This window comes from Denticeps clupeoides, chromosome 9 (genome assembly GCF_900700375.1).
Source record: "Denticeps clupeoides chromosome 9, fDenClu1.1, whole genome shotgun sequence".
Taxonomy (NCBI): domain Eukaryota; kingdom Metazoa; phylum Chordata; class Actinopteri; order Clupeiformes; family Denticipitidae; genus Denticeps; species Denticeps clupeoides.
In genome coordinates, this window is record NC_041715.1 from 5,751,356 (window position 1) to 5,763,664 (window position 12,309).

At 45.6% G+C, this 12,309-nt stretch overlaps 1 protein-coding gene across 3 annotated transcripts in view; it reads right to left on the reverse strand.

Annotated features, from left to right (window-relative positions):
• The window catches only part of mylka (myosin, light chain kinase a), a 44,724-nt gene that overhangs the window by 7,301 nt on the left and 25,114 nt on the right, over positions 1-12,309 (reverse strand). For all 3 annotated transcript variants that reach the window (XM_028990727.1, XM_028990728.1, XM_028990730.1), the window contains 10 exons: positions 11,443-11,580; positions 10,627-10,824; positions 9,496-9,742; positions 9,217-9,288; positions 8,306-8,985; positions 7,155-7,271; positions 6,176-6,244; positions 899-946; positions 531-658; positions 237-393 (listed from right to left, as the gene is read on the reverse strand). In XM_028990727.1, coding sequence (XP_028846560.1) covers positions 237-393; positions 531-658; positions 899-946; positions 6,176-6,244; positions 7,155-7,271; positions 8,306-8,985; positions 9,217-9,288; positions 9,496-9,742; positions 10,627-10,824; positions 11,443-11,580 — 1,854 coding nt within the window. The remainder of the gene's footprint in view (positions 1-236; positions 394-530; positions 659-898; positions 947-6,175; positions 6,245-7,154; positions 7,272-8,305; positions 8,986-9,216; positions 9,289-9,495; positions 9,743-10,626; positions 10,825-11,442; positions 11,581-12,309) is intronic.

The following is a 12,309-nucleotide window of genomic DNA, read 5'->3' on the forward strand; positions in this document are numbered from 1 at the left end:
AGGTAGTAAAGTGGCAGTAAAACCAAGCCCTCTTTCAGGTTGTTTTAAAGCGTTAATAGGGCCCTTGGAGGTGGAGAGGGATGTAATAAATACCCAGTTTATGAGGAGAAGCAAAAATTTTGCTTCGGCTTCCTGACCTGACCTGGTGCGTTTTTCACTCTTAACAGGGGCAGGATAGGATTGACATCGCACATGAAGGAGCTATTAAAGCGTGAACATGAAGGAACCTTCCATACCCACAATCGTGAGGTTGAGTGCAGCCTGCCTCATGCCGTGGTTGTTCTTGACCTCGACGGTGTAGCACCCACAGTGGTCTTGGTGGCTGCAGGGGATGGTCAGCTTACTGGTCGTATCAGTGGATTCAATGAACAGATCTGTTTTGTTGGTCTGGATCTGTGGAGAGGAACAGAAGAAGAGAAGTTGGGAAACACGTTTGCATAAGTTCTATTTGCACGCTCGATCCACATTCCGCTACATCTATTAAACTGAACAGTGCACATACAGGCTGGGGGGGAAACTCTGTTGCTTACTGGCTTGCGGAACTTGAACCAGGTGCAGGTGACGGGCTGAGCGCCAACGAACTTGCAGAGCAGCTCCACCGGCTTCCCCGCCAAGATCTTCATGTCGTCAGGGAACTGCTGGATCTGGGGAGGATGGGCTGCGAGTCCCACAGGATTCATGAGTTCACACAGCTGATACTCACACGGGGCGCATGAACCTGGCATCCGGACAGCACACTAACTCTTACTTATGTCATCCAGAAGTCACTTAGTCTGGAGAATTCTGAAAAATGTCCTAGCAACTGAGCCAAGGTACAACTTCCAAGTTTTCATTTAACAGCACTCTGGCATACATCTTCATGGGAAGGCAATGTGGCACGAATGAATGTCTGGCTTACCCTGTTTTGGGGGTGTCTTTGGTGGTGGCTTCTTTATTTTGGCCTCATCTGCAAAAAAAGGAACAAAAAGGAAAAGTAACACAAGTAACACAAAAAGTAACAAAAAGGAAGAGATGGCTTTGTAGCTTCAGGTGCCGATGTAAGTCCCCAGTACTTGAAAGTCATGATTTTTCGAGCAGCGTGAACAGTAACTCCAGGTAAGGGGTGCTTGATTATACAGAGAAATTAGAAACACCCCGTTGCCAGTGGAAAAAGTAGAACCCATTCTTGTGCTTTATTGCTTAAGTGTGAGACTCTTGCATCAGTGGTCTGACCGGACATGCCTAGGAATACTACTGAGATTGCTCCCTGTGACGAAAAAGTGCGATGGTACAACTCTCCATCATTCCAGCAGAAACTCCATCTTCCACATGCATCTGAACAACCGTCATGTTTTGACCCACTAAGATGGCTACTACAACACAGCACTGCACCGTAATAGGATCGGAGGTTTAAAAAATGTCACTGTCCAAGGCGTAAGAATCATTTGTGTTACGTGGCGTAATTTAGTTTCTTCCGCGTATTTTTTGGTTCTTTTTCCTGGCCTGTCAGTAGTAAATGTGCAAAATGTTTGTGTAGCTGTGCTGTCATCATTCACGGCCTACATTTACTTTTTCAATAATGTTACTTTTTTATTGTTTAACTTCAAAAGTTCAAAAACCATGACAGACAAGAGCAGGGGACAGAGCAAGAGAGAGAAAAAGAGGAGTTGGGGAGAAGAAGTGAATGTAGAGAGGAGAAAGAAAAAGTGAACGTGAAGTGATTGTCATTGTGAAACTCTGCAGCACAGCACACGGTGCACAACGAAATGTGTCCTCTGCATTTTAACCATCACCCTTGGTGAGCAGTTGGCAGCCATGACAGGCGCCCGGGGAGCAGTGTGTGGGGACGGTGCTTTGCTCAGTGGCCTCTCAGTGGGGATTCGAACCGGCAACCTTCTGATTACGAGGCCACTTCCTTAACCGCTAGGCCACCACCAAAGGAGGGGGGAGAAGAAAAATTGTAGAACGGGGAGGATAGAGATCAAATGCGAGGGGTGGTAGTAGCCTAGAGGGTAACACACTCGCCTATGAACCAGAAGACCCGGGTTCGAATCCCACTTACTACCCTTGTGTCCCTGAGCAAGACACTTAACCCTAAAATTGCTCCAGGGAGACTGTCCCTGTAATACTGATTGTAAGTCGCTCTGGATAAGGGCATCTGATAAATGCTGTAAATGTAAATGTAAATGTAAACGCCAACAAAATACAACCAACATGAGTAAAAGTCACAGTAAATAATGAAAAATGCAATTATTTAACAGCACACAGTACTAATAATACAAGACATGTTCAGCCAGTCCAGACAGCGTTGCGCTTGTCTTTTTGCTACATCTGCTACAGAATGTCTGCGGGTCATGCAGGGCCGCACGCGTCTTCAGAGGCCATTCATCATTACCCATGCATTAAACTGTGTACAGAACGGCCGCTTCGCCAGGTTCGGACTGAAGGGCCTGCGAAGGAAACTGTTTACAGTCGTTAATGTGTTCGACATGTATGGTACACGGGGAAAACGTGTATAAACTGAGAGGGCCGCCCCTCACTGGATGTCCTGGGAGAGGTCTGCACCACTTGCCTTTTTTGGCGATACCACAAATAGGAAACGAATCCGGGCACTCTTTATTTTCAGAGCGCGGATGCTGTCATGACACAACGTCGAAGTGTATAGCAACCTGACGTAGAGTCATTTGTCATTTGATTGGGTTTAGCTGTTTGACCGTCACTACCCCTCTCTTTGGAAATAAAAACATCCTTTTTTTTTTTTTACAGATTCCTCACCCACAAAATAAATAAATAAATAAATAAATAAAACGCTTCCAGCTCATGTCGGTTCTGATGAATGCGCTTTACCTTGATATGAATCAGCAGTCTGCATAAATCACACAGTCAAAACCCCAATAACAGATTAAGCCGCCATTCAGACTACAATAACATTCAAACAAACACAGAAGGCCGGAAGGCTGGAACAACACAGGCATATGAATGGCAGCAGCATCTGTACGACTCGGAACACTCTCCATTCATCAATATTTAAAACCACTCATTTGTTCAAACAAGCCTGAGGTGTGGACAAAGTACCAGTACCTCAACCAGCAGTCTTAATAAAGAAAGAAGCACATCTATGGACAGAAAAGAACAAAGAAGAACGATGAACAGCAGTGACATTCTCTAAATGCCTCTGCCTTCATGGACTTCATCTCCTTCGGAAACTGAATTGTCTTGTTTCCATGGACTGTAACAAATCGTCTCTTATTACAACACAGCAGATGAGTTTAAACATCCACAGCTGAGTTCCAGAAAAAGAAAAAATGAATACATGAGGTACATAGTTGCATCCTTCACAAGAACATAAGCCTAAAATCTGGGAAATAGGAATAATGTGCAAATGGTTCAAAAACTGATTAAGTATTTGAAGAAACTAGATCCCGTCTAGAGGCCTTCTGCTGCATGGTTAGGTCCCCTTGAGCGATTTAGTTGGAAGGGCACTACAAAGCTCTTCAACACCAAGTGAATGGGACCTATGTTGTATCAGGAAACATTTTTATGCTGATTGGACGTGCCTTTTCCCATAATGATGAGGATTATGCAACCATCCAAAGGGCATAACCAACACTGATTGATTAATGAGTATGAAAACGATTCAAATCATATCATATGACCCAACTCAACACCTAGAGAAAAATTTGGAAAGGAAACGCAATACTTCGTACTTACATCTATTCAGTAGAGTAAGGAAGTCTACTTTAGAGCTGTAAATCTTGGCCCAAACCAAGATTTACATAATTTTTTTTTTTTTTTTAGTCTGAGTTGAGTTCGCGTGCTAGATAAGATAAGATGATCCTTTATGAGTCCCACAAGGCAAATTTACATTATCATGTCAGAAAGTGGACAGGAAACATGAAATTCTGGCCTATAGTACCTATACTTTCTGTATGATTCGCTCCTTATAAATTTGTTTCGATGATTGGTAAAAGTGTTTCGCATGTTGTAAATTTGTTTTGTTGAATGTTAATTTTTTTAATGAAATGTTAATCTGATTTGGAATTCGCGGCCACTGTCGTCAGGTGATGCATTTGAATTATGGTGAGATAGATGCAAAAATGGATGCTGAGGAGGTGAAAGCCTCTGCCCCTGGCGATTATGTTTTTAAACCCTCTCTCAGCCTCTACACTCAAAGCGCACATAAAGAAAGCCGGGCTTTTAAAAAGCTGTAATTGTCGGGTCGGGTTGGACTGGATTCTTACGGGCTTGAATTCTGTCTGGTTCGGGCTGGGTTGGGCCTAACATTTTTTTACAGCTTTAGTCTGCAGGTTCTAACATTTATAAATGTTTTCCTTTTCATTCATTAGTCGTCTGTATATCAGAATGTATAGCCATCCAGTTTAACAAAGACATACATACTCCTGTCTGAAGGGTAAATCCTACTGTAGAGCCCTGGGCACGTGTCAGCATAATCCGTCTGTCTCTTCAACCCTTAAAGCAATTCTTTGGTAGGTGTGGTGCAGTTTAAAGGCTTAGCGACGTGGTGCTATGGAAAATGCACCAAGTCAAGCGCATTCAGCTGTGTCCGGGGCAGATTAGAGGTCCTCCGAAGCGTGCTGAAGCTGTCAAAACCGGACCGCCGACCCCCCCGAGTCTGGCAACGTTCAACAGGACCCGCGCTTTACAGTGTTTAGTCTGTGGCATGTGGGGTCGACAGATTACACTGGCCTGTTCTCGGTCAGCGCATCTACAGATAGGACTGCAACACTCGAGACATCCACTGTGATCAATGAACGCGTCCCACGCGGCTTATGGGGTCAACAGCTCCATACAGCGTGAGTAATATGTGTTTGGATGGATGGAGAGCGACCCTCAAACAGTAGGCTACACTCCAGCGAGAGATACTGAGGTTCACTCGGCAGGAAGTAACCTTCCAAGATCAAAAACTACATTTGGGTGCTGGGACCGTCAAGGTGTCTCCAAGAACAAATAAAATGGCCATTTGGTCTTGCTGGAAGAGATACCCTTTATTGCGGATATCACCGACATGACAGGAAGGGTAGGTGGGTGTACTATTCTCTTCTAGGATCTAAATTAACTTAAATAAATGCTAAATAGATAAATATATCTATTCCCATGCCTCTTTTTTACTTCAGACTGGACCTCAGTTGATGCACATTGCAAGCCTCTCAACATTCTTGATTTTACTTATTGACCAAATCCCCCCATAAAATTCTTACAAATGCATAATATAAATGCAACATTACCACCGGAACACACTTTTGGCCCACACTTTTTGACTTGTAGCTGTTTACATATAATTAATCCATACATTATAAACTGATACTGACATTCACTATGTTGTAGCCTAGTGGGTAACACACTCGTCTGTGAACCAGAAGACCCAGGTGCAAATCCCACTTAGTACCATTGTGTAGCATTGTGCTCCAGGGATACTGTCCCTGTAATTGGAGCTTCTGCAATTAGACGACTGGCAAGCTATTACGTGAAGGATAGCATTTGGTCCTGTTTGAGAGGTCGGCTTGGAACAGGCACATTCCAGCTTAACAAAAGCACATCATAGCGCTGGAGCGGCTGGAAAAAAAAAATAGTTTGGAATATGACTCCGAGCGAGGGGGGCGCAAGAACCAGCAGATGGACGCCTTACATGGAAGTCTGAGGAGAGGAGGACGAGGAGGCTGGGCAGCCAAGCAAGGCCTCTCTCCATTTCACCCCCTGCTCCACATCCCTGTCCTTCAGCACTTAAAGAACCAACATCTCTCTGTACGGCTAAGCAACCACGTGAACTACGGCCGATCAGCCCGGTTTCAGCAAACAATTAATAAAGGATGGTAATACGAGAGATCTGGCAGAATATTTGAACGTAACTCAGAACCACATTCCTCCGGCTGGAGTGATGATGAAGGGGGAAAATGTTTTCCAGCAATGTTTCCTATTGTCTGGACACTACGTACCTGCCGACGTATCATAAGGCCTCTTTAAACCTACGCATATGTCATTTTCCACAACAATGGTTAGGCACTGCGGAGCGGCCGGCCAAATTTAATGAGCGAGCCTCGGGTCACAACAATATTTTGGTTCGGTTCACAGGCTATAAAGAGCGCTCGGAGAGACCGGCCGCAGCAGTGGGAACGACTCCGAGCTCCCACGCCTCTCCTTTTTGGGAAATGAGGAAGCACATATTTTGGAAACTCACTCTCTGTGGTAGGAGTGGAGGGCTTCTTGGCCCTCTTGTCAGCTGGTGTTGAGTTTGTGTCCGAGGGATCTGGAGAGGAGGAGGAGGAGGAGAAAAAGTTAGTGGTGGTGTTCTGAGCTGCATGTTTACCTTATTACACATTAACGCGTTTATAATTGAATGAAATGCATGCATAGATCTTTGTTCAAGAAGCAGGCCCATACAGAGTTATGGTTCGTGCCAGCTTTTATGTCTGGTTTTGGTCTTAGATAACTGGATTACAGTACGTGGAATCCTACTCATTACCCAGCCGCACTCACACCAGCCATGGTCTTGTGGTTTTATCCTGCTGCTATCTTAACCTGCATCATTATTGATGAACATTACTAGTTACTATTGTTCTTCTTTTTTTTCCCTTTTGGTTCCACGCCAAAATAGAACAGTGGCCTTTGTTTTGTCAGCTGCTGTGCTGTCTAGCACCGGTAAGACTGTCCAAATTTCTGGTCTGTTCTGCATGTCCTCTCAGCACTTGTGTTGTTCTTGTGCTGCGCCATGGTCCTGGAGGGACATTGCTTCGTCTTACTGTGTACTGGTGAAGACAGCTAAAATGACAGCAGACTCTACTTGAACTTGAACTTCACCTTACCTGCGCCTGAACATGCAGAGGGAACCCAGAGGGAACTACATTTTTACGCACACACACACACACACACACACACACATGTATCAAAATACAAATCAGATATCCTCTGAAAGCTCATCTTCCAACCGACAGCAAGAACTAGCGGGAAGATCCACCAATCAATCTGTATTTATACTGCGCTTTTTACGACGTGGTGAGGCTCCAAGGCTCAGAAAGTGGAACCGTCCGCTTCTGGTCAGCACCGGATTGCCCGGGGTTAACGAGTGAGACCCATAATAATGTAGGACGGGCCATACAGGGCTAATTTACGGGCCTGGGTAATCGCAGGAAGTCGCCGGGCCGGAGGCGGGAACTCACCGTCCACCAGCACCACGCAGACGCACTCCGCCTTGCCCGCCGCGTTCTCCACCCTGCACGTGTACTGGCCCTCGTCCTCTGGCAGGGCCTTGTCGATGGTGAGGGAGCACAAGCCTCCTGCACAAAAAAAAAAAAAAAAGAAGACACAGCAGTACTCCGGTTTCCGCTTGTGGGAACGTGATCGTGACACGAGAATCGGAGGGATATCAGTTCCCCCGTTTCCGAAAAAGCCCCAAACTGTTTACAGAAGCTGCTTATTATGCACAACCATGTAAGGAATGTACATACAGTAATGACAAAACAACGTTCTAGTTGCTTCTCCATGGGTTTTGTACAGCGTGATGCGGGGAGGCCCTCGTCCTTAATCGTCTGTAGGCCTCCGCAGCCGCCGCAGGGACTATGCCGAAACTATTAGCCCCTTAAAGCGGTCACCCAGCTGTCATAACAAGAGGGACGCATCCCGCCGGCCGGGGGCCACCAGGAAGCAGGCTGTGTTGTGGATACCTGGGAACGCTGGCAGAGATCCCCAGGAGCCCGGAGACCGAGGGAACCTCCAGCTATTCTTACCTCGGGACGCTATTAATAACACAGGGAGACCAGACTGTAAATATGAACATGGGGCTTGTTTAGAGGGGTTTGTTTTTTTTGCTCAGACTGCCTAGTGCCAAATGTATGTTTAGTTTTGACACACCTGCTCATTTATGGGTGTCAAAATGATGGAATAACAGTAGTGATGTTATGTAGTAAACAAAACATCATTTGAGGCTCTGCAAACATAATTTCAAACCCTTGGATTACATTTACAGCATTTATCAGACGCCCTTATCCAGAGCGACTTACAATCAGTAGTTACAGGGACAGTCCCCCCCTGGAGACACTCAGGGTTAAGTGTCTTGCTCAGGGTCACAATGGTAGTGAGTGGGGTTTGAACCTGGGTCTTCTGGTTCACAGGCCAGTGTGTTACCCACTAGGCCACTACCACCCTATTGGGCTTCTCCCAATTACCTTGGGTTAGACAGTAAGGATGGTTTCCCGACAGTCCTGAAAGAGCTCCTATGTTGAGAACTTCTCCATCATAGTCTCCATAGCCTCTGTAGAGCAGGCGCGGACACACGTTTGACAGGCAGGTTATTATTTAATGCAATACTCACCCTCATAAGACAAGAGGATGAATTTGGATGCCTTGATGACCTTCCCATCCAGAGTCCAGGTGACGGTGCCAGGGGGCTCAGCGCTGACCTGGCACTCCAGACGCAAGCGCTGGCCGTCCACCACGGTAACATCTCTGAGCTTCTGAGTAAAACCGGGTGCTTTGCCTCCAATAATCCCTCCGTCAACACAGTTTGGGGCGTTCTCCTTCTCCTTCTTGACTGCTGGACATTCGCCGTTCTTCTCCAGGCTGGTCTGCTTGGGCTTGGTGGCTGGACCACCCTTCTTCCCCAGCATAGCTCTGAAGTCCACCTGCTGTGGTGAGCTGGCCTTCCGCTGATCCTCCGTCAGGGTCTTGGGCTTGACCTGGCGCTGGAGGCTGCCCCTGAAGTCCATCTGCTCGGCGGTGATCTCCTTCAGGTCCTCTTCTGAGACGCTCTTGGGGGTGACTTTGCGGCCCAGCACGGCACGGAAATCCACCTGCTGCGGCTCCTGCTGCCGGATCTGGTCCTCCCGGTGCTCCTTGGTCTCCACGCGCCTCTTGAAGAGTCCTCGTGTCCCGCTGGCCTCCTCCGGCTCCGGCTCCCGCTGCGGAATGGGGCTGATGCTCCGTCCCAGCACCGAACTTCCTCCTCTGCCTCGAGCCGTCCCGTCCACTCCTCCCACCAGCCCACCTCCCTCCCTGCAGAAGGGGTGGGGGGAGGACAGAAAACAAAACAAAACTCCGGTGGGCTCAGCTTGCACGCCGATATTTAATTAGGGCGCACGGAATACAATGCAAGTTACGTTACATCGGCGGAGACTTGGGAAGCCTTATAAGGCAACGCACAGTGGACTACGAACAATGACATAGCCGTGAGGAAGCAAAAGGCAAATCGCTTTGCTTTGTGGGATGGATTCTTAAAAAAATAACCTCATCGGGGTGTCAGAGCTTCCCTCCTCGACGGTCAGAGTGGCCGCCGAGCTGCAGTCTCCCACTTTGTTCCTGCGAAAACAAACACAGGCTGTAAACACGCACTAATGGAACAACAGAGTTTGGAAAAAAGGGAGGGGGCTTCAGTCCCAAACATATTTTCAAATGACGCAACTAAAACATCCACTCATCTGTGCGAGCGACTGGCAACGTGATGAAAGTCGGCTAAGCCGAGCACCCGACACATAAAGCCTGTGGAGAAAAGCGGAGTATTCCTACTTCAGGCTGATCTCGTAGTCCCCGGCATGGTGAGCCTTCGCTCTCTTGATGAGTAGCGAGATCACGTCCTCCTTCTGGAAGATCTCGAAATCTGCCCCAGCGGACACCTCCTGCCCATCCTTCGCCCAGGTGAATTCTGGGAAGGGGTCCCCGGCGATGGCACATGACAGCAGAACGTGCTGACCTGGGGAGGCCACGATGGACTTGGGCTTTGTGATGAACCAAGGCTGCACCCCGTCCTGGGGCTCTGAACATAAAACACAGCATGCATGCAAGTTTAGTTATTGTCATTGAGATACACTGGTGCACACAATGAAATGAGTCCTCTGCTTTTAACCCATCACCCTTAGTGAGCAGTGTGCAGCCATGACAGGCACTAGGCCACCACTGCCCCAAAAATTGCAAATCATAGTCAAGTACACATATGCTGTAGGTCTCATCGATTGTATTGCAGTTGTTGGTTGCTACTGTCCTTGCTTTGTTCACTTTTGAAGATAAACCCTATGCCTATTTGGGCCCATAATTTGTAGCCAGCTCATTGTGTTCCATTCTGAGCTGAGTAGGGATGTGAAGTGAGCCCATTATTTAGAATTTGAAGCCCTATTTGTTTTGGCAGAATGGATTATTGTATTTGTATGCAGATTAATAGGTGTAAAAAAACAAAGATCATTGACATGGTTGCATGTTCATGTTACGCTGTTGCCAGATCAGTATTGGGCTAAATTGGTTATTTTGTGCAAAACGATTTTGAAGGAGAGTAATAAAGAACCAACTCCTGCTTTAAGTATGGTGATGTAAGTACACACGTATGCATTGCTAGTTTTATGTGAGTTTTGGCATTTTGATACTCAATGCACTTTTCTGCTGTATTATTATAGATAAGTATAAAAAATCTGAAATAAGTATCAACTATTTTATTCGTATTTGACTCGACTCTTAGAAAGGAGGCTGGTGAGTTGTAGTTGTTAAGGATTCTATCCAGTACTAATTGTTCAGTACTAAGTAGAATTCAAGTCCTTAATATTGGATTTTTTTTTGGTTTTATTTATTAATATTACTGCAATAATTATACAACCAAGTAGTTGTATAACCAAATAGCCAACAGTTGTCTGGAGCGGGATCAGTGCGTACCTTGAACAGTGAGCGATGCCTCAGTACGCGCCTCGCCCACCTCGTTCCACGCTTCGCAGGTGTATTTCCCAGTGTCCTCGGGGAACACCTCCTGAATCAACATTTTGCACTGGTTGCCCTCGCGCTCAAAGTGGAAGTCTTCAGACTCCTGAATTTCCTTCCCATTGTGCAGCCACACAACCTCTGGTGGAGGGTTCGCTAAGACAGGGAATACTGGCAGTTCAGAACACATTTAATCAATCTGTGATTACATCAGTGGGGCATACTACCCAGGGCAGGATCAGCAGTAACATGATGGCATGTAAGTTGAGGTTGAAGTTATATTAGAGGACATCATTATATTTTTAAATCTGATTGGTTAAACCATAAAGTAAGCCATGTACCAAAAATGTGATTACTGTTGCATTTGCTTGAAAGTTTCTAGACGAGTGTGATAATGTACAACTGTTTCAATATTATTAGTTTTTATTCAGAAAAATCACTGCAATTCAACATTATTATTCTATACTGCTACACTTGGAAATAAACGTGAGTTTACTGTTTAGGCAGTGTTTAGACACATGAGTGCAACAGCAGAGATGGAATCACATTTCACAGGAAGTCCTGCAAATTCTATAATAATAAAAGCAAAATCATCCCCTCAGGTCACAAATGCCGAGAGGAAATGCAAACGCTGAGTGGGACCAATCCAAACAGTCCATCTCTGGAGGGTTCAGAGGAAATACCACTCTGCGAAGCAAACAGATCGTTCAAAGAAGAAAAAAAAAATCAGCGCACCATGGGCAACCGGGGCAGCCCAGAAACCAAAACTCTTACCCATCACCTCCACAGTCATGGTGACTTGGCTGCCATCCATCACCTTCAGGTCCTTCAGACCTCGGAGGAACAGTGGGGCAGAGGGTCTTTTCAGGTCATCCTCATTTGCAGCCTTGGCCCTTCGGACGCTTGTTTTTTCTGAAGAGAGACGGAACAATACAGGTTCTCCAGAAATCACCAGAATGACAGGGTTCATGATGACTAGGCCTCACAAACCCTTGGGGGCCTTTAGACCCCAAATGGGTTTTAAAATTACAATAATATTACCTGTATATTTGTCTCATAATTAACACTATGAGAAATGTGTAAATTATACCTAAACAGTTTGCACGATTGATATGGTGTCTGAGACCCCTCTCAAAACTCCATTAAGTTTAATGAATGTTTCATTAAGTTTTCATTTGAAAACTACTGTACACACCACTCCCAGAGAGACCAAATATTTTAACAATTAAAAAGTTATAATGACCTAATGAAAAAAAATAGAGTTTTCCCCCTTGGGGGAATTATTCAATGGTCTTTTCGACCCCAATAGGTATATAAATTACGGCATGTACATACAATATTGTGAGGGGTAGATGAAGGAAAGAAAAGTGAAGACAGCTGCACTCTTACTGGTTTGTATGTTTACTGTCTTAAGTCTTCACTTAATTATCATTAGATCTCAGTTTCGATTTAAACTTTTTAAAATTTAAAGTATTATTGAAACGTTAGCATCAGATGCAACACTGCAAAAGAAGAAACAATGAGAAGAAATAACCCTTGTTGCAACATCACAGCCGCACCACCTGATTTTGTTTCCAAATATATATATATATACACACACACACACACACACCAGGTATTAACCCCTCCATAGTCCTTTCT